This window comes from Wyeomyia smithii, chromosome 3 (assembly GCF_029784165.1).
Source record: "Wyeomyia smithii strain HCP4-BCI-WySm-NY-G18 chromosome 3, ASM2978416v1, whole genome shotgun sequence".
Taxonomy (NCBI): Eukaryota; Metazoa; Arthropoda; class Insecta; order Diptera; family Culicidae; genus Wyeomyia; species Wyeomyia smithii.
The window spans coordinates 31,780,062-31,802,994 of NC_073696.1; the positions used below are offsets into that span (position 1 = coordinate 31,780,062).

At 41.1% G+C, this 22,933-nt stretch overlaps 1 protein-coding gene across 2 annotated transcripts in view; it reads right to left on the reverse strand.

Annotated features, from left to right (window-relative positions):
• LOC129726578 (homeobox protein E60) overlaps positions 1 to 14,289 on the reverse strand; it is a 183,100-nt gene extending 168,811 nt beyond the window's left edge. Inside the window, exon 1 of one of the 2 annotated variants that reach the window (XM_055683451.1) lies at positions 12,243 to 12,502. In XM_055683451.1, the coding sequence (XP_055539426.1) occupies positions 12,243 to 12,359 (117 nt within the window). In that variant the 5' untranslated portion in view covers positions 12,360 to 12,502. Of the gene's footprint in view, positions 1 to 12,242 lie in introns of both variants that reach the window. The other variant, XM_055683450.1, reaches the window with a different exon arrangement.
• Between the last annotated feature and the right edge of the window lie 8,644 nt (positions 14,290 to 22,933).

Below are 22,933 nucleotides of genomic sequence, written 5' to 3' on the forward strand. Positions count from 1 at the left end.
CCACAAGCAACCGAAAAAACGTCTGACCTGTAGGACAGTTCAAGACGCACTGACAGATGTTCATCTTATTTTCAAAGGATATGGGATCACACCAGATCTCAACGTCTTATAAAGTCTCTTTCTAAGACTGTGGCGAAATCATCACAACTTGCGCAATCGATAAAGTTAATGGTTTTAATCGTGGGAAAGTCGTTTATCATCGCAATAAGCGAAAAAAACACACTTTAGAAAACACAGATCATTCTATCGAAAGAAGGAACTAAAACAATAAGCATAAATAAAAAATAGCACCAACCATTACTTTCTTTTGTAAACTTTTCTCTATTAGCCCAACCATCAATGGATAACTTCACGGATAAGTTCACGAAGTCTTCGCAATATATACTAGACAAAACCTCAACATGTGCTGACAGAAATAGCGTATCACGATTCCTGGATTTTAGCCCACAGTTCCTCCTTTTGTTTCGATTTCATACAATTCGCGGTCTTTTAAAAATCTGGTATAAAGCCGGCGATGTATATAGTTTTACGAGAATGCGAAAATGAACGAGAACTGAAGGGGTACATAGCCTTAGGAAGAAAATTTACCTCTTCCAGACGTGACTCAAATCCGTAATCGCCAATGTGTCCAGCGTGGTGTTTTAGCCAATTAAACTAGCATTGGCCGATATCGTATCGATACCTTAGTGCCTGAATATCGTTATTTTTTATCGATGCAGGCGACTTTATTATCAAGCTGGATCGATACTTTCGCCCCGATATTTTTTTCGATACTGAAGGGAAACTACAAAAACGGAAAATATTGTTGATTGCTACAAATTGTTTAACGGAAAATCCTTGTAGAAGTGCGCGGATACGATCCATTGCGTTAATGTCTTCTACAAACAGTGCAAAAATTTGATTCGCGCTCTTTGTGTGAAAGACACCAACAGCTCATTTCTAAGACGGTTTTTCACAGCCTCTCCCTCATTTGATAATACTGTCTGTGCAGAGCAAAATCGGAAGCGCCGAGTTTTTGCAAAAGGCAGACAATAAAGAATAAGCAGCCAATTTTTTTTGCGCTGCCCTAAATTTCAGATTAGGCCGCAGACGCGGCTATGCTATTGCACTGATTTGTGTGTGTGACATATGATTCTGTTCCACCGTGGTCTCATTAGGTCTATTGACCGCAGGGATACAAAATGTGCTACAAAAAGATTTGTCTTCAAAACGCAGATTTTTAGAGTTGGTGTACAGATTTCTATTGATTCCAGATAAAAATATTTTTTCTCATAGTATCTGCAGATTCTTGTCAGAGTCTCTTTATATTTGCGCAGACTCTCTCAACACCTGTGCAAATTCTTGCAGACTTTTGCCTGCGCGAACACAATTTTTTTTAAATCACAGACAAATTTTTTTACAGACTACAGACTATAGGCACATTTTGTCGGTTTTTCGAGTAGTTGCATACATTTTTCAAAAACACATGACATCTCTGATTGCCTGTGTTAAAGATCAAGAAAAAATGGTAGCTTTTCATAGACCTGTTTCGAGTAGCAGGCAGAGTATCAATACATTTGGTATCGATGCTCCCCCTAGATATGGATTTGGTATCTGGCCAATGCTAAATTAAACTACTGGGAAGATAATTGCCTCCAAGACTAATATCGTATCACCCTTTATTGTTGTGTCCCGTTCCTTGCACACCTTGGGCAACCACCCACACCATTTCGAGCCATTTTTTGTTTTAAAATTTTTAATACCTCTCATCTAGAACCGTGAGTTTTCTATTATAATATATCGTACATAATACATGTGCCGACGTTTTGAGACTGTTTGTCGGCATTTATCCACTGGTCACGTCGATTGGTCGACGTGCTGGTGATGGAAGACGAGACCAAAATCACCCTGGATGGTAACGACTGGCAGGGCACTTCATATTTTATTTCCCCCACAAAGAGAGTGATCTCTAAGGTGAAGTTACTTTCACACACCAAGCTCCCCAAGAAGATGCTGCTGTCAGGGCCGGCGTCACATTATTTTCCCGAGTGGGTAGTAAGGAATAGAGAAGGTTCATGGGTGACAAAGGCGTATCCGGTGGGGGGGGGGGTGAACATCTGATACCTGACAAAATTTTACGAAAAGTCGACAGTGCATCGACAATAGGGTGCCAATGGAATATTTAAGAGTAATTAGATTTTCGAATTTAATTCAGTAGTCATGTTTCCTATTAATTTCCCATGGAAGGCAATTATATAGGCTCATTTGCAAAAGTAACTCCACGCCCTTGCGAATGGCTTTCCGAGAGTTCACCGGAACATTCGCCATGGTGGACATGCGTGTAGGCATGTTTTTGAGTTCTTTCTTCGTTCTATTTACCAATTCCTCCTCAATTTTCGCGTCAAAATTGTTGAGGTAGATATCACGCTTCTGGTTTGTCCAGAAACTCTGTATGGGATGCAGCTGAGGAACGTTGGGTGGGTTGGCCGACCTGGGTACCGCATCGATTTTCAGTTGCTCCATCTCCTCCAACGATTGCTTCTAGTAGTGGGCCGACACCAGATCGGGCCAGAGCACCGCGTCTTCGCCCCTACGGTATTTCTTGATAAACGACGCAACTTCCGGGAGGCACTTCGTACTATAAATTTCCTCATTCACGGCCAGTACGGAGCTTCTCGCTGATTGTCAGCCACAGCAACACCTTCTTTGGGAACTTGCTGTGTGAAATGAATTTCACCTCAGAGGTCACTTCCTTCGTGAGTAAAGTAAAATATGGAGTGCCCTGCCAGTTGTTGTCGGCGTGGACCGCCATCATCACGTCGCGATTCACCGGAAAAGTCGACTCGACCATCGAGCAACTCCGAAACCAATGGACGGGACTTCCGCTTTTTGATGTCCATGCTCGCCAGGTACTTTTCCACTGTTTGGCCGGTTGAACCGACCTCCCGATCAAGCGTACGCAGCTATGTAGCCACTTCCGCCTCGGTTTTCCTCTTTAGCGTTCTTTGGAGCTTCTTGTCGCTCAGGGTCATCGGCTGTCCGGAACCGATCTTTCTTTCGATGCTCTGATTGTAGTCCAGCAGTGCCAAGATGTTGTAGATACCGGAACAAGCGTAACCGGCGTCCCTTTTCCGTACGATGTTTGTTTTCGTCGTTAATTTTCATGGGTAGTTTCGTCAGTGCGTGTAAAGTAAACTTATGAAAAATCGGCCTTTTTTGAGCATTTTTTTCGATGCTAACGGTAGGACTCAACAATTTTGTCTTTTCGAAAGAAATTTCCATCCAAAATTTAAGCTTAATCGAACTTCTGAGAGGATTTCACTTACAGTAGCGAAAGTCTTACATTTTTGAACCTGAAAATCCTCAAGAGTAGTTCTTGAAGTTTCAAAAATCGATTTTTTTATAGCAAATCTTTTAGAAATGCATGAAATGTCGAGTACTGATGTTGTTTCATATAAATTCGTTTCAAAAACAAAAATTAATTTTCACGGACATGGAAACTTTTACGTTGGGAGACTTGAGCTACTCCAGAACACACAAGAGACACTCCCAGCTCGAACATTTTCTTTATTGATCAAAAAACTGTAACTTTGACCACTTCGAGGCTCTACTTCCCAAAGTCCGATTGAGCTCAAATTTGGCATGGGAAATTTTCACGAGAAAACAAAACTTTAGAACTCTATCGTAAATGAAATTCAGAACTCTTTCGTAAATGAAACAATTAAAAAAAAATCATTCTCTCTGAGTAACGTTACTACTGTACATAAGTTTTATAACCTCTCGATCAACGATATCCATCAAAACATTTGTTGCTCGCAACAATACTTTTTTTTGGTTTTGTCCGATAGTTCCGTGTGGGTAAGTACCCACATAGATATTTTCCGAGTGGGTACTACTACCCATACTACCCACATGAAACGCCGGCCCTGGCTGCTGTGACTGACAATCAGAGAGAAGGGGATGCCAAAGCCAAAGCCAAAGCTTTTCTTTCGCTCCGGACTGGCCATGAACGAGAAAATTTATGATACGAAGTGCCGGTCGGAAGTTGCATCGTTCATCAAGAAATTCCATATGGGAAAAGACGCGTTATTCTGACCGGATTTAGACGAAGCGATCGTTGGAGGAGATGAAGCGGCTGTATATCGATGTGGTACCCAGTCGACCCGCCCAACGTTTCCCAACCTGAAGCAAAAGCAAAAAAATCGAAGAAAAATTCAGGAATATGCGTAAACGCATGTTTTTGTCCGCCATAGCGAATGTTCCGGTTAACTTCCGTAGATTTTTTTGCAAGTAAACTAATATAATTACTTTTCATGGGAAATTTATCTAACTCAACTCAACTCTGTCTTAGTTTTTTAACACCATTCAAAAAAAGTCCATTTGTTTCAATGCAAACGTGATCAGGCGAACCTTAATTACAAAATTAAAAACGGTAAGCTCTTTTTTCTCATAACAGCCTTAAGTTCCAGATTTTTTATGCCTTGTTAAAATGTTTTCAAATGCTCAATGTAATGTCTATAGCATAAAATCAAAATTTGAATCTGATGTTTTCATGCCAAACATATTGAATGCAAACAACTGAAAAAATGCTATAGACAAAAAAATCTGTCGTTTAAAAAAAAACACATTTTTTATTACCAAAAATCGTGATATATTTTGTGGCTACCCAGTAGAGCTCCATGTGTAAAATTATTTCATCGAGCTAGCCATCGTTTTGTGCAAAAACTATTTTTCGTTGTTTCATCGCTTTTAACTACATCTATAACAGAGTTCATAAGTCTCTGGTAAGAGCATCTGTTTGAGAGTGATATGATTCTTCTCGGATACAGTATTCCAATCCATTACAATAAAGTTTAAAAAGAGCTATTTCTACTATTACAGTTCCGGATTCAGTCGGTTTTTCTTTGAGAAAGTATTTTTTGTAACACCCCTGAATAGCCCTGAATAAAATGTCATGCTCGCGCTAAGAGATTTGAAAAGACTTTCCGCTGCATTTTCGGGCAATCGGATCAGTCATTTTAGGCATATGACTACCGGATTAATATCTGGATACTGCCATATAAGCAGTGGTGGGCACCATTCCGTTAGTTCGCTAATTCGCTAATTAGCGACGCTAAAATTCAGTTAGCGATTTAGCGATTTCGCCAATAATTTTTGAGCTGGTTAGCGAAACTGTTAGCGTCGCTAAAATTTTGGCCTTCGAGACGCTAATCGCTAATTCGCTAAATTTTGTAGAGAAGCGACAGTAGAAATATTTAGAAAAACTGTGAATTGCTGATGGCGTACATAAATTGCTTCGAAAAGATGAACATACTTTACTGCGAAAATTACTTTTGTCAGTTTTTTTACCCTAGAATGGAGTTCCAGTTATCGTACAAGCCACAGGAGTATTTCGAAGAACAAGCACAAGGTCTAGATTGAATTTTCGGCACACCAAGAACTTTGGTAAATTGCAATGCGCTTGAAATTATGACAACTTTGGTTCTACTTTTTAGATTCAAATGATAATTGAATTTTTATGAAAACATTCCTAAGAGTATCTATTTTCAATGCAAGCTAAATAACTTTTGTTATTCTTGTTTTTACAAAATCAAATATGAAACCGTTTCGTGAACCTCTTACTGTAAATAGCTTTAAAAGGTAATTGTTTTCGTTTGTTTAACCGTTATGTACTCGGCAATTTTAACACACGTAAGTACTCGGCAGGGTACCCGGGTACCCACCAAAATGAAATGCTTCTTACTTCTTCAATTCTTGGCCGATTTTCGATCGTGACCTGTCAAAAGGTTAAAAAAAATTTCTATTTTCAATATACGAGACCTAAAGAGCCATTGGTCCCATGTGGTTCCCGTAAATCCGGATCTTCGGGACCATGTTCAAAATCGGGAATCCACTCCGAAATGACCATTTCGGACAACTTATAAGATGGACTCAAAATGAATGAAAATCAACTCCTGAAGTGATCTCATGAATTTTGATACTAATTTTGTTCGGTTTTATTGACAATTGTACTACTTCGTCTCATCGGAACATGCTCCCGAAGATCCGGCTTACCAGGAACCAGATGTGGTCACAGGTTCATGTTAGTCCCGGATTCTAAAAGTAGGCAGGTTTTCCAATCTTTTGACCGGTCAAGATCGAAAATCGGACAAGAAATGAAAAAGCAAGAAGAATTTCATTTTGTGGGTACCCGGGTACCCTGCCGAGTACTTATAGGGTAAAAAAAAAAATCGAAGTCCCCCCCTTCGACCCCTTCTGCTGCTATAAACAATCTGATGATGGAATATGGTTTATTTCCACTAGTTAGAATCCTTCCTTCCTTGTTTTTTAAAGCAATAAAGTCTGAAAAGGTACCCGGGTACCCGGCCGAGTACTTAATGGTTAACCAAAACAGATCAAAGGGGTCCAAATCATACAAAACACGAGCAAAAAATATAGCGATATGACTATTTACATATTAATTTAGCGATTAGCGATTAGCGAAGGTTCCGCTAATGTGGGTTTAGCGTTTAGCGTTTAGCGATTATCGAGCTAAATTTTCCGGTTAGCGACTTAGCGACTAGCGTCGCAAAATTTTCGGTTAGCGGTGCCCACCACTGCATATAAGCATGTTGGAGGAAAAGCAAGACAAAATTTAAAAACAATCAATTTCAGAAAATGTTCTTCATGTGATTGCGCATATAATAGAAGTAAAAAAGAAGTAAAAAACCCTAAGTTCCCTGACTTTTCCAGGTTTTTCCAAATCAAAATAAATTCCCTGATAATTTCAGGTTTTTCCAGGCACTAGACACCCTGTGGTAGCACTGCAACGATAGTAGCCTTTTGAAAAACCAGTATAAATCATCACGACGATACCAACACCGGTTGAAACTCTTTTAAGTGTAGTACTTCGAAGTTGTGTAACACACATTCGTTGTACTGGTTTCAAACTTAATCAACAGTAGCGCTAATTTCGCACAATATTTATGTGGTTTCGCACCATCCAAGTTTTGCGTTTAGTTTGATGGCAAAAAGAAGTTTTCTAGAAATTTTTTGAAACGGATATCAAGTGTGTGTTAAAACCGCTCATAAGCTAAATTACGATTATTGACAATGGAGTTCTGAGGAGGACTCTTTAGGTGTTCTTCGAACACTTTTGAGAACTGATGGTCTATAAAAAACACAAGTGCTTCAAAAACCTATGATAAAACTTGATAGATTCAGTAATGCTTCGATAAAACTAATGAACCACATTCTTCAGTGGACCACTGGTCAGATTAACTCAATTTATGCGAAAACTCAAGGGATTTCCAGAAAACTTACGGTAATCTACATCAGAATCACGAGAAACATTTTTTTATTTCTAAAGAAATTTGAGTTAATCTGACGAGATGTCCACTAAAAGAGGTGGTCAATGCAAGATAGTTCTACCCTACCTTATTAGCGTTAGGATAAAGTGAAAAAAAAATAGAAAACGCACAAAGCAAAATTCGGTCTCATAGACCTTTTTACGTACGAATGTGTTAGTGCAACCAGTTGAGGAAAATATTTACAAAGAGCTGTTTTGTTTGCAATGCTATGTTTTTAGCAGCTGGACAAATATTAAGTTAAACGCTCATTTTATGTTTTAAACTTGTTTCTGGATAATTTTTTTCATTCGTGGTCAGAAACCGGAAGAAGCTGCTGAACATAATGGACCAAAAATGGTAAAAAGTGATAAAAGTCGAAGCAACGAGATGCGATGATTTTCAGTTTGGAAGAAACAAAAGCAACTTTACACGGGTTTACACGTTTACTAGTGTGCGTAGGTGAAACGTCACTTATCTCTATAGGGAAATATTCCTTCAAACCAGCAAAAAATGCCTAGTTATTCTAAAAAATCCTCGACTACTAGTAAAATCAAAATTTCTGCTGATTCCAGGTTTTATAATATTTTTTTTATTAGAAATTCGAAATGGCATCTGGAGATCGTTTCCGGCCTCTGAGCCGGTTCGGGAAATTTTCGTAATGGGTGATGTTCGGTCATTTAAGAAACCAGAAGTCGCCATTTTAGATTTCAAAATAACGTCGTACATCGGGTTTTCAAAAACCGGAAGCTTCCATCTCGGATTTCAAAATGACATCTGCGGTCGACACTCGGTCTCTGATCACCATCTGGTTCTAGAAATAAGCATATTGAACGGTATTTGGCCATTTTATAGTCGAATACACCATAAAAACTAAGGGAACAATATCAATACGAACTGCGTTACAAGATTTTTTAAATTAGATGAAAAGTTAAGATAAATGTGGTACAGCTAATTCCTGTTCTCATTTTTGGCCTGCATATTATTAAACGTGTCACAAGCTTCTACAAAATCGAAACACCTTAGAACTTTATAAATGTTTTCTAGCGGAAAATCACCACCCCAAAAAAATTATGTCTATACGCGCACGCGACTCGCCATGCTCTCTTCCAACGAAAATGGTTAAACTTCCAGTGGAAGAAATTCTATTCATTATTTGGATAATAAATGCAACATTTGGGATTATATATACCTAATAAAAAAGTTATATAATTTTATCTGAACCATAATTGTTATAGGGAAGATTTAGAAAATTTAATGAACGTAATTCATCGGAATTATCTTGACGAATAATATCCGGTATATATCTCTTACTTATCTAACTGTAGTATATACAATTTTCACAGCATTGACCGGCAGCAGTAAAATAAATCAAATTTTTCGCCGTTTAACAAGTTTGAGAGCTTTTCCATTCCCCGACGGCGTGATTATGCATAAATAACATCGTATTGAATCGAAATAAATGAAAAAAGGTAAATAACAGTACGCTTCAGCTCGTGAACTCTCCTTCAGATGGTTATAACAGGTTCTCTCCCATTCCCGAGCAGCCCAACAGATCGATTAATCGATGAAGGAATCTGGTCGTGCCTTGCAGCCAAGTAAGTATGTACAAATAATACTGACCCGACTATTAAACGTTGCCAGTAGCGGAAAGCAAAAAAAAAGGGCAGAAACCTCGCACGTTACATTCATTTGTAGAATCCGAATCAGACTATTGCGGGCTGCGAAATAACCCGTTGTAATTATAGACTTTTATGTGTTAATTAAATGCGAGTCCGCTTATTCCCAGAAAAATTTTAATAAATAACGCGGGTGGACTGCGCGCGCCCCTGCGGCTGCGTTATAAAATTGGTGAAGTGCAGCAAAAAAACAGTAAATGGCCCCAAGCCGAAGGAGGTTCTTTGGAACTGCATTACGAAAGATTTTATCGCCGTACCACGGTTTAGTGGCAACCGCACCCATTCTAGAGCACAGTGGCGCGGCGCGCTAACCCCACGGCGGCGCGGCGCTGGATATACTTCGTGATCGCCGTATAGCATTACACATCCATATAAATGACTTTTGCCATTCGGTACTTAATTACATCTAAATTATGTGCTGCAAATTAAAATGATGACATTAAAAACTTCCACGGACCACCGTGTGTACGAGTGTAAAACGAATTAAAGCGGCCTAGCCGCAAATGGATGTGTATGTTTCTCGAAGCTGTGTTCCGCAATAAATACATCGGACTACCAAGCAAAATTACAATGTTTTGGCAAGGGTTCAGCTGGAATTTGGTCCAGCTGAAAGCAGTCTGCTGGATTACGGTATGTGGACGCCGTTACCGAATCCATTGCAGCAGAGCAGGCAGCAATTATTCACGGAACAAACAACCAGTTGTTAATGACTTTGTCACACAGTTGTGCGCTTCGTAGAGGTTTTATTATCGGGGTGCAAATATGCACCTCCCATCCCCAAGAGTAAGTGATAAAACTAACCTGGTGCTAATTAAATTATATGTACCGACAAATATCGTGAAATGCTGCATTACTGACGCATCATTGCAAGATTTAGAACAGTGCTTGCAATCACTGTTGTCTGACAAAGTCTTTTTTGATGCTGTCAACCGTCGCTTTTAAGTGAAAACATTTTTTTTATTTTCGAGCACTTTGTGAATAACACAAAAACTACTCGAATGCTCTTGCGTTGAGTTTGACAGCTGCAGAGCTCGGAAAGAAAAGATATGATTTTAAGTTGAGAAGGAAGGTTAACTGCGACATTGAAAATAACTGAGCGCTGAGTAACTCCGCAAATACTCAGAACTGAGTAACACTAGCCGTCTTTATAAATGAGGGTTTATTTTTTAGGTACAGCTTAGTTTCAGTACTGATTATAATCCGCCTCGACCAATGAACGACACTAAAAAATCATCAATAATTATACCAGGTGATAAAAATTACCAATTATAATGCCTTCTGAGGCGTTTACAATTAAAACAATATGCTACAATCTGAAGCACATCAGAATCACATCTAAATTGGGCGTCGTTTTATGCGACGTTACTCAGAAAGAAGTTATATGAAGAGAACCCGAAAAGATACTCAAAAACAAAAACGGACTTCTACTCATTTTTTTACGGCTACGAACATTATTCTAAACTGAGTCAGAGTTGCTTAGTTCATGGGTTACTATTAACGAGCGACTAGATTTCCTTGTAAAGAGCTGCCATATTTTGATGAAATATTTTACGCACATCGTTCATGGTCACGCGAAAAAATTGCTGAAAAACCAACCAAATGAACTCTAACATCAAACAAAGCGTTATCGAAATGAAACGACAAAGTTGATTCAAGAGCGGACTTTCCGGAGCCCAATGGCACTGCATGTCCATATAACGAACTTACAAAATTACAGTTCACACAACAAAACTCAGAGTGTTAAATTTTTGTAAATTGTAAATTTGAAGCGGTGAAAAAATAAACAACTCGTTTGACGGATAATGAAAAAACGAAGGAAGAGAGAATAAACCTTGCATGTAAGTGAAATATTTCCTAACAGTAACGTTCATGATGGCAAAAGCGCTGAAAGATTTCAGCACTTATTCATAGTGTAAACATCAGAACATTGCAGAATCATGAATTAAAGTAAAAATGGCTGAAACGGGAACAACAGCTATAATTCCGTTAAATTTTTTGACAAATAAATCAGAATTATTTAAATAAATTCTTCAAAAGTGGAGAAATTTTCCATTAATGGGTCTACGAAAAATATAAACAGCGAAAAATATAAATTTTTCTAATCAGCCAATGTCGCCAACAAATTATTGAACCGAATAAAAACCCTGCGCACGTCTGTGGCCACTGAGCATGCCAATTTGCCACGAATCAAACAATCAGTTTTAAATGACTTTGTCATACGATTTTCATCGAAACTTGTGTATGAGCGGATCTACCTTGGCATTTCTCAAAAGTTTCTTTTTTTTTGTTCGGTCAAATGAGCAACATTCCGAGAAATCGCAAACTGTGCAGTAGAAGATAAAAAACAAAAACAAAACTTCAGTTCAAAAACCTTTCCTTAATCAACTGTAGCCCCATCGTCATCGCTTCCCCCTTCAGTAGAAAACCATACTGTGTTTCCCGCTATAAAGTGGTGGCATGGCGTTTATCTTATCTTACTTCTCACACGTTGATTCGTTCAAAACGCACTGAACTCACTCGCAAGTCGCCACAACAGCACAGTCAACTAACAGCGTGTTGTTCAGCCTTAAAAACGCCACTCATGGCTGTATAGAGCTAGCTACGAGTAGGCTATATTGCTGCAGGTGCGAGAGGAGTGCTTTGATAAGTGATTACAACTGACACCACCGATCAGTCTCCAGATAGGATCAAAGGAAGCGTTGATGCAAGCAATCCAGCAACACATACTAAACCGCTTAATTTTTTGAACAACGGCTCACACTCACTCCTGCACTGGTCAACGAACGCTCGAATGCAGTGTAACCCGAGCCGCCAGTTTTATTACTTTCTGTGAGCAATTGAGCAAGTAGGCGCTGGGCACACCGAACTGCAGCAGCAGTGCACAGGCCGCTGCTCATCAGCAGTTTTACTGTCACATGAAGATACACTCTACCAATTGCACACCCCTGGCTGTAACTGAAGACCCGAGCGCGCTACATCGTTCAGGTTTTCATTTTCATTATCACATCATCAAGTACCTCACTAATCGTCTCGTTCAGTGCCCTCGTCTCGACATTCTCCCGCATGCCTATTCCCGACATCCTTCCCCCTTTCCTTTCCCATCAACTTTCAACGCCTTTTCCGGAACGGAAACCGTCCAGAGCGGAGTGGAATTTTCGTTCATTTCTTCATTGCCCCGTGAATTTCAGGTTTCATTTTCAATTCGCAGAATCGAAAGCGGGACGCGCGTCCATTAGAGGAATGTCTCATCAACGCTTACCTGAACTAGGACGATCACTGTAGCGGGTACAGTAGACCCAGGCGGGCCATACAATCGGACCACTACTGCCTCCGCCGCTGCTGCTGCTTCCCGTTCGTTCACTACTCCCGCCGCCATCGCCACCGGTTTTGATCGAACCGGTTGAGGATTGCGGAGACGCGGGCACTTCGATTTCACTTCCACTCGCACTAGAACTACTGGTGTTAAAGCTCCTGCTGGCAACACTGGCACTAGAACAAACACCAGCTCCGTTGCCGTTCATATCGCAGCCGGCGGCACCATTTACAACCAAGCCGGAGCTAAGTTTTTCCATCGAACTCAGATCTATCGCGGCAGAGGACTTTTCCACCGAAGCCGACGGCTTTTTGGCGTAACTTTTACCACTTCTTTTCAGTGGTTCCGTAATCCGACGGCCGAAATCGGCTTTCAGAATATTATCGATACTGAACTTGAGGTTTTGATCGTTCAACGCTATGTTGTTGTTTAACTGTAACAGATGGGCAGGCCCCTGGGGTGGAGATTGGGAACTTTCACGTGAAGCCATACTGGTAAGGCTCGAGGGGGAAGCAAGTTTACCCATGTCACTGTTCAGATTTTGGGTAATCTGCGAGATAGCGCTCAGGTGGCTGTGAATCCCTCGGAAGGAAGATGATTCTGGAGGTGATCGAACGCTTCGTTCATCGGACCATCGGTTCGGGTCTTGATAGAGTTCCCCCACACCACGAATGTGCGGCCTAAATCCTATCCGTTGTTCTTCTGCAAAAGCAGATCTGGCAGGACTGCGATTATCCTGTAATCGAGAAACCAACCCCAACGCCGAGTCCAGTGGCTTGGGACTTAAATTCAAGCCTCTTGCGGCGGCAACTATCTGCATTTGTTGCCGCATCAGCTCTTCAGCGTACAGCTGTGAATTTCTTAGGAACTCTTCATGCAATCTGGTAGGGCTAGGTCTCATCACGGGAATCTTCATAAAATCATCCGATGCTTCCTTGGTGCTCGAATATCTCGAAGAGTCATTGCTCATCTCTTCCGAAGCCTCCACACTGTGTCTGTCAATCAGCTTCTCCATATCGACTCCCGCCAGTCTCGACCCGACACTTGTTACGCTCATCTTCTCATCACTGTTCATAGTTTTGTCACTTTCACCCAGCCCTTCCTGACCGACCGAAAGCTCACTGTCCTCACTACAACAACTCATCCGGTCATCATCTTGCTCCTTCGGTTGTGCCATCATCAGCGACTCCGGACTCGACCTGGCCTCACTCGTCATATCCGGACTGCTGCGATCCGCTGGCATGCCAACGACTCCGCTCGAGTACATATCCTCTACCGGGTGCTTTCCTAGCAACCCGGACATCATCAAACCGGCGGTCGTCTTCGCCAGCGCTGCCGCGGTAGTTGCCTTCAGCGGCAGCGGAATCAACGGTAAATTGTGCGACATAATTGTAGCCATTTTACTGCATTGCATTGCACTCGAAGCCCACAAACCCTTCGAAGTAAAAAAAAAAAAAACAAACACCGTCGCTTCCTTAAATTGCACTTATTCCACCGCAAAAGCAAATCTGTTCGGTTTGTCCCACTAAGCTATCAGATCTAAGCAACATGCATTCACTGTTCCAATTGGAAACTCAATCACGGAACCAACCCACGTAACCTGGAGGAAAAGCCTTTTCCAACAGGATCTTCCTGATACAACAGCCAAAGCTAGTCCGCACGGCGCCTCTGTCGCAGAGCAATTGCGACCCGAAAGGATTATCGGTAATTAAATTCGCACCGTGTTACACATCGCGCGCTTGGGGTTCGCTGGGGAACATCACGGGTTACAATGGGCCGAGGTCGCGGGGGTATATGGCACACAAAAAGGCTTGTTACTCACTGCCCCCCCTCGCGGCGTATACACACACACTCCCCGGTAACCACCATCGCTCGTACTCTCCTCCTAGGCAAGAGGAAAATCAAGAAGGCGCAGGTGGGAGCGAGACTAACAGTGCAGAGATTTTACCGGCAACACTTGATTGAATAGCGGCGAAAACGGTCGTTCCATCACGGTATACTATAGCAAACTGAGGGCCCCAACGGCCGCTCTCAAGTGGTAGGCGTTGCAGCGCGACGTGAGAGTGTATTGAGCGTACCGCCGTGTGACAAGCGAACCGCACTCTAGTGGGGATCCCAGCAGGCGTGGCTTGTCGTGGATTGGTTTGAGAAGTAAGCTCAACCTAGCAGTGTGTGCTGTAATATTACTCTCCTACATAGTATGAGTGAATATAGCGAGCGAACACGTTCAAATGAGAAGACCGAAACGTTGAAAAGAGAAACAAAAGAGAATATCGTTCGCACACCAACGTATGAAACTGGTTCGAGTTATTTCACACTCATACTCTCGTACAATTTACTGGCGAATCCCCCCTATCCTTCACCAGTCTGTATTTTTACCATAAAGCAAAGAACATAAATACACACGCAATTAGTCGAAACGCTTCTCTCTCTCTCTCTCTTTCTCGTTCTCGCTTAGCCAAATTGATTGTGAGCTCGATTTCACTCGCTCATTTCCTTCTTTCGGCAGCAAACAAGAGCATAATTTCTTTCTCCCCCTGGCCCAGCCGGGGGAGGCGGAACACAAACGAGGAACCTAATAAGCTTTACTCCGCTTTGTTACCACTTCGTAACCGTCTGATCTGGCGGGCTCGCCGATTCCAGTTGGATTTCGACTCGTCCGTTCGGGGTTCCCACTGCAATGAAGCTTTTACTCGTGTGTATTGTGTATGCTCACCAGGGAGTACTCGAGCTCGCGGCCAGGAGGACGCGCAAAATGAAAATGTTTCTCTGTTTATTCAAACATTATGAAGCATTTATGTTATATGGTTGTTCCCTTTTGCTTTTCTGATCGTTCGGCGGAGTTTTCCTCCCTCGATTCCGCTCACCCGTCCACGAGGATGAAACTGGGACTTTCATCCAGGCGATGGATCTAAAGAGACCGTACGTGAAGAGGAGGTTCGTTCGGAACAAGAGGTACCATCAGAAGGGCTTTATCGTGTTGAAGAACCACTTTGCGCTCGCTCTTCGCGCCCGGCATGTTACGTTGGATAAATGTTTCTGCATTGCAGCCGGTTGTCTTCCTTCTTTCCTGTCCTCCTGGACGCTCGAGCAATAAAGCAGCCTTGGCTCGCACTACGTATGTATAGCAAAGACGAAGTGGATTGCAGCGATAATGTTGATGATGATGATTATGATTAAGATTTGATGCCTTTCGGGAACATAACTGGGAGAGGATGATGTCGCTCGAACAGGAAGAAGAAGAGCCTAAACAAGGACTGGTTTGCGAAATTCATTTTCGCAAAGCGTTCTCATGTTCTTGGAAAGTATGACAACCCGTCAGGATGGGTACAATTTTGGGAAACAAGGGCACCAAGTGATGTGTAGTATAAGAACAAAATTCGCTGGGGAAGGAGTGATTCGTTAAAACTAAATGAAATTTTAAGGTTAAAAAACAAAGCTAAATGTTTTACCGAAAACATCACAATATTTTGACCACATATAGCGGGCTGTATGTGATTCATCCTAGCTAATCCTGTTCAGGGTAAATTAGTAACGCCTGGATAGGAGAAAGGTACAAAACATCCATGCTAGAGAAGGGTCCCAATTTCCTAGCAAACGGTCCTCACGTCAGGTAGAAGGTACAACAAGGTGAGAACCGTGACAAACCGTAGCAATTTTGGCTCGTAGCCGAAACTGGGCGGACAGTAAGTATTTTGTTTGCATCTTGTGGCTTTTGAATCAAGCTTCCCAGCAGCCGATTTCACAGTCGCCGAGACCGATTTGAATGAATCAATATGCGTTACTAGAAATCGTTTTTTTAATGACAGAGATACACTGGAGTAAAACCAATCTGCTTTGAGAATTCATTTGCATTGTTTCTAATTGATAGTGATACTAGCCCGATTTAAGTAGGGACTGAATATCAACTCTTATCGTTTAACTGAGATGGGTTGAGCTTGAAAATTTGTATTCTATGTTACTATTGAATCTATACTTTTGAGTAGGATTGTAACAAGACTATTTTGCCAATCAGAAGCCGTTTGTCACGAAATGCCTGTGCCAAATTTGGTAGGGTCCGGTCAAGCTGTTCCAGAGTGACAATAGATCATGCCTCCTAATACACATACCCTTATCTTTTACTTCCAGCCTTATTCTCGTTTGATAGATGTTTTTGATCAAATGTTAAATAATAGCTAAGCTTCGGTAAATTTTCCTACACACTTAAAATTTATTGCCGGGTGTCGGTAATTTTTGCCGAGAACGGCCTCACTGCGTGCTCGGTTAAAAAAATAATGGTAGCTGTCACATATTTTCGTAAATCTCGGTTCACCTAACTGAAATTTCGACATGAAATATTACCGAGCTATCACTACCGTGATTACGAATATTTTGTGTCGAAATTTCAGTTATGTAAACCGAGATTTACGAAAAAATATAACAGCTGCCATTATTTTTTTTAGCCGAGCACTCAGTGGCGCCGTTCTCGACAAAAATTACCGAGACCCGACAATAACCAGGCTTCTTCCGTTCTCTGGATTTCTGCTCAAATTTCCTTCTCTATCTGCCAAACCCCTTGGAGAACTAGACTTTCTCTCACACAGAGTGAGTAATTATCCACATTTAGGCGTAGAGTATTTCAGTCGCAGAACTCCTTTTCACTTTTAATCATCGCGTGTGAGGGGTAAACATTTGTTTGCTCTCTCAGTTTGAGAGGGAGTAGTTTTCGTTAGCTTCTCCTTTACTAGAAGAGGAGTTGACCAAATATCAAAACATTTAGGTTCACATTGAAGCACATCCTAACCGTTTTCGAATTTAATATTATAGGAAGATTCACAACTCACCATGGGTGCGTATTCTGCTGAAAGTTCGATTTTATACTTTTTTTGTCGCACCCCAGAGCGATGAGAACGGTAACGTAATGCTCAGTTGATCGCCGTGCAATTTATTTCACTTTTCTTGCGTGCGCGGATGAGCAATTTACAAGAGTTTCACTGGGTATTTGCTCTGTCAAAATGAGAGCGTTTTTGAAGTAGAATACTTCTCTCAGGAAGTTCGGCTACATAGGGATGTGAAATGAAAATCTAAAACCGAAAAAAGTGAAAAATATGTCCAATTTCAAATGCTAATAAATCGGTTAGTATTCAATGGATTTCCTTCGTTCTTGCAGCAATAGATTGGAAAATCTTCTAAGATTCTTCCCAAAATAAGATAATTGTAATTTTATTATTCACACTATTGTACTATTGAAAATAGTCAAGCCTTGTCAAAACGAAAAATTCGACCTCTGATTGGTCGTTATATGCTTGCTTCCCAAGCACGGCCGACAGGATCATATACCTTGCAATTGAAAACATGCTATTTGGCCTATATAAGAGCCTGTTTCAGCCGGAGCCGCTCATAATAGTTCTAGACAGCGACAACAGCAGTCGTCCTTCCTTAGCAGCAGCACTAGCTCTGTGGTTGGTCACCACGTCTCAGGAGCAGCGCGGTTTTTCTCAGCGTGTGTTGTGTCACCAGACAGCCATTATTCCCCCCGTGTTGGGGCATGAAGCATGAAGATTGCCATCAGAAAATCCAATTTTGGAAATCAAAATGCCTTTTTGAAGGCAAATAAACAAGTCATTGAAAGTTAATAATTTTTGTCAACGCAAGCAAGTATTCTGTGTTGCATCCTAGCAATTTAAATTTGTCGCACCCGTCTAATTTACTGAATGTGAAATAGCTTCCACAGTGCATGTTGTCCGTGTATCTTAATTCCCCCAATGTTAGGGCAGCTCAAAGGTTGTAATTAGCAACCGATTTTGAACAGCAAAATGCTTTTTTGAAGGCAAATAAAAAAATAATTGAAGGTTAATAGTTTTCTGGCATCAACACAAGCAGACATTCTGTGCGGGATGCAATCAAATTCTGTTGTAGTTGTCTAATTTTTACTTTGTTTAGTAAACTCCCCATTGTAGGGGCAGCGCAAACGCTGCGATCAGCATAACCGACATTGAATAATAAACTGCCCTGTTAGAACGCATTCACAAAAGCAGTTAGTTCGACTATGCAGAGCTAATATGAAGACGATTCAATCAATCAGCGTAAACAGAATTTCGTCGTCTCCCAGCTGCCAAGTTGCAACATGATGCAACACGCAACAGCGAGCAAACGAAATCGCTTGATGTTACAAACCGCAATAAAATACGGGTTAAAACCGTTGCGTGTGTGAGAGCACCATCGGTGTTTATTCGCTGGATACACTATCTACTGTCTACTGAACGCAATAATTTATTTACATGCGACACGGGGACGGGAACATTCTCTTCAACGAAGCTGCGCAACACGACACAAAACATGTTATTTTGTTGCTTCAATGAGAGTGCTATCGGTCCGGTTTGACAAGAAATCATTTTTGTGCATCCGTGCTACGAAACTGAGGAAAAACTTTAGAAACTGAAAAAAGAGGTGGAGCTTATCAAATGATCGCTCTGAACCAGAATGAAGTCACACATATTTTTCAAGTTATATCATTCCACCACGTACGTAAAATAATTCATTCCTGTTTTCATCCCTATATAAGAGCCTGTTTTAGTCGAAGCCGTTCATAGTAGTTCTGAACAGCGACGACAGCAGTCCTCCCTTAGCAGCAGCGGGTACCATCGATAGTGGATAGCGGCCACAACTGTGGCATGGCTGCGAATAAGCGTAGCAGTTTCAGCGGATCTCACCATCGATAGCAGCAGGGCCAGCAGATGCAGGTACAGCGGATATCAATGGCGGCCACAACTGTGGCATGGCTACGGATAGCGTTGCAGTTGCTCAGCAGTTGGGCCAGCGTATAGCGGCCACAACTGTGGCATGGCTATGCATAGCGTAGCTGTTGCAGCGGGTATATCAGCATCGATAGTAGCAGGGTCAGCTGATGCAACGACACTCCCTCCACTAAAATGCTGTTTCAGTGTGGTAGCGGGAAGCATCAGCAGCAGGCTTGCATGAAGTGAATACATCAGCCAGCAACTTTCTCTAAGGCCTCTGCCATAGTAGACGCGAAAAGCGGCGCGAACCGATTCGCTCGGCCGTAGGTTGATGTACAGCTCTACTGATTGCTGTACATTAACCTACAGCTGAGCGAATCGGTTCGCGTCGCTTTTCGCATCTATTATGGCAGAGGCCTAATGGGAAAGTTGTATCAGTTTGTTCAGAAGAATATTATTGTCGGTAATATTACAGAGATGCGATTGCGTAAATCCGATTTTGAATTGAACAATTGTTCTTTTGAGAACAAATAACACACTTATTTGAAGAGTTAATAGCTTTTGGTACCAATAGCAGTATAGTGACAGCCTCAGCGGTAGATGCAGATGCAGCCGGTACTTCCCTGAGGCCGATGTAAAGGAAAATGGGAGCAGCACGGCGAAACAGTTCGGGTTATGCTTAGACGCGCGTCATTTTTCGTTGTTGATATTCCCCACATGAATCGACGCGCTTTCGTATGATAGCGGTGGTGGTATTAGCGGTAGATGCATTTGCCAACACTTCCTCCAGTAAAGCCGTGTCTAGTTTTCAATGTGAAAACACCTTTCTCATTGAGTTGACCGTGCGCCTTAGTCCTCACTATCAATGATTAATTGAACAATTGTCCTTATAAGGACAACAAATAAATTAATGAAGATTTAATTTTGAATTAGAATACTTCTCTCAGGAAGTTCGGCTACATAGGGATGTAAAATGAAAATCTAAAACTGAAAAAAGTGAGAAAAATTTCGAATGCTAATAAATCGGTTAGTTTTCGATGGATTTCCTTCGTTTTTGCAGCAATCGATTAGAAAATCCTCTAAGATTCCCACCAAATGCATGAAATTGCAATTTTATCATTCGAACTATTGTACTATTGTAAACTCTTAAGCCTTGTCAAAACACAAAATTCGACCTTTGATTAGTCGTTATACCGCGCTTTCCCAAGCACGGTCGGCAGAGTTATGGACCTAGTAAATTGGGAATGAATTGGGAATGGGCCTATATAAGAGCTTCATCAGATAATAAACAAACATTTCATCGGATATTAAATTGAACAACTGAAATTTGAAGAACACAAATGATTATTTGAAGAGTTAATATTTTCTCGTTTTGCGCTATAATCCAAAGTTAATTATCTTCATCTACATGCATACTCTGACTATTATTACGTGTTTGCGTCGCTTAGTGTTTGGCTACGGTCATGCAGAACGCAAATAACGGCGCGATGCGATTCGGCAAGACGAAATCTGTTGAAATGTATAGCTCTACTTCGCCTTAAAAAAGAGTTGTACATTTCACCACGCTAAGGCGAATCGCATCGCGCCGGCATTCGCGTTCTGCATAACCGTAGCCTTTGTTCCGTTCCCGTTTAATAATGTCGTATTTAATGTGCATATTACAATTCGGCAGCACTTCAACTTCTCATTTGCACAAAATTTAAAAAAAATCAATGAACTTCATTCAAAATATCAGACAAAAAGAAATTACAATACTGCCAATGTACGGTCAACGTTTATTTACTAGAAAAAATGACTGACACGCAAGCAGCCGGGTTATCTTTCTTGTAAAAGTATTCTACTTCAACCTTGCGGTCGTGGCTTTGCATACAACCTTCTTGTGATTTTTCGTCAGAGAAACTATTACTCTGCGCTCTCTCTACAGCAGATGGTGTGATGCACATTGAATGTACGCTCACAGTTGTTGAGAGGGAAGAAAACTGTTTTCTCTTTAAGATGAAGATGAGCAAAACAAAGCCTGGCAATAACTTTTAAGTGTGAACATATTTTGGACTATATTTTTTTAATTATTTTTACTAAAGCTTGGTTCATTTCGAATCTGGAACAAATGAACCACAAACTTTCTATGATTGTGATAAAATCCATTTGGCACGGTACCACTGAATTATCTTCCGACTGTAGTGGCAGTTTGCCGAATCCGGCCGAAACTTATAGGACCTCTTTGAGCCTTAATAAACAGTAGAGTTCGCTTTTAAAGGCACTCTTACTTGTATACCCTTCGAGTCAATCGTATTGTTCTAAATAAAAACCTTGGTTTTCCATCCACAGTTTTCAATTCCTTGCCAGATCATTAGTTTCCGTGCAAAATTTATCAACAAAAACAAACTTGAACCTGGCGTGGACATTACCTCATGCTGTGGCAAGATAAAATTTTGCTCCCAGAAGCTGTCCAAAACCCATCTTCCCGTATACGTTTCGTCGTCCTAGTAAGCATCCTTTGTACATCCTCAAAACCTTCTAGTAAAACTTTTGAGTGCGTGTTTCAGCCACTAGTTTTTGCTTGAGCGTTCTGTTGTGTTGCTTACAGGCACGAAAAAACGGTAGACTCCTCGTAGACAGATCTTTCGGACAGTGCTATTGTTTCAAAAAAATCATATTGGGAAATGTATGATCGATTTTCGCGAATTTCCTACAACTGGAAGCAGTCACTGGTTCCGGTAACAGGGGGTCCATAAATTTTTCAGCAAAGAAATTCTGTAACATCTAAACTTCATGTAGGATCACTTCTTGCGCGAAAACTTACTTACAAGTTGAATGATTGGTGGAATGCGAAGGACCGTTTTGTATCATGATCGAAACAGTACTGAATAATGATCGGAACCAGGACCGGCGTTGGTAGTATGGGTAGTAGTACCCACTCGGAAAATATCCCTGTGGGTACTTACCCACACGGAATTATCAGACAAAACCAAAAAAATGTAATGTTTTCTATGTTAGAAACTAAAAATTGCCGTGCACATGTGCGAGCGTGTGCGACGAAGCCCTTCCAGCTGGTCTTGAGGTACGATGCTGGCCCAACAAGCCAGTCGTCGTAGGTTCGAGTAGAGACTCGGGAGAGACTGTCAGTGTAGGTAGGATCGTAATGCTAGCCCCGCAATTCTCCTGTACACTTAATAGTTGGCTGCTAAGTCTGTGTTTAAAAAACAGAAGGGCAAGTTCCGAATCGGAATGTACCACGATTTCCCGGAAATTACCTTTTCCCGGGATTCTAGGATCGGCTAGTTCTGTTAGTTCAGTACTCAGCGAATATTTGCTTGATTTTTTTCTTTGTTCATTGATTAAAATTTTTTGAAAACTAAATTTATAAAAAAAAATTGAAACCCGTAAATCAATGCGACCAGAAATAAATAATTGAATAAAATTCAGTCAGGGTAACTTGAACCATAACCACGATTTCACATAAAAAACCAAGCCCGAAGCAAGCATGGAAATTATCACTCGCGCTCATTTTTTTCGCAGACTGATAGCGCAGTTGATAAGTACAATTCTAAACAACTCTGTTTAACGAACTTGAAGCCTCAAGTAGTACTATAACATTGTCGAAAAGAGTATTGCTGGTACTCAAACACCGGAGCTATAAGAGCATATTCTCGCAATTTATCGCGATAATTATCACGATCACGATAATTATCGCGATAATTTTCATAAATGTACTCTCACGGCTTCGGTATTTGAGTACGAGCAATACTATCTTCGACAAAGTTGTAGTACTACTTGAGAACATTAAGTTTGTCATGCAGAGTTGTTCAAAAATGTGCTTATTAGGTGAGCTTTTGGCTTGCAAAAAAAATGAGCGAGAGTGGAAATTTACATCCTTGGCCCGAAGAAATATTTTGCTAAAAAAATTCAATACCGATT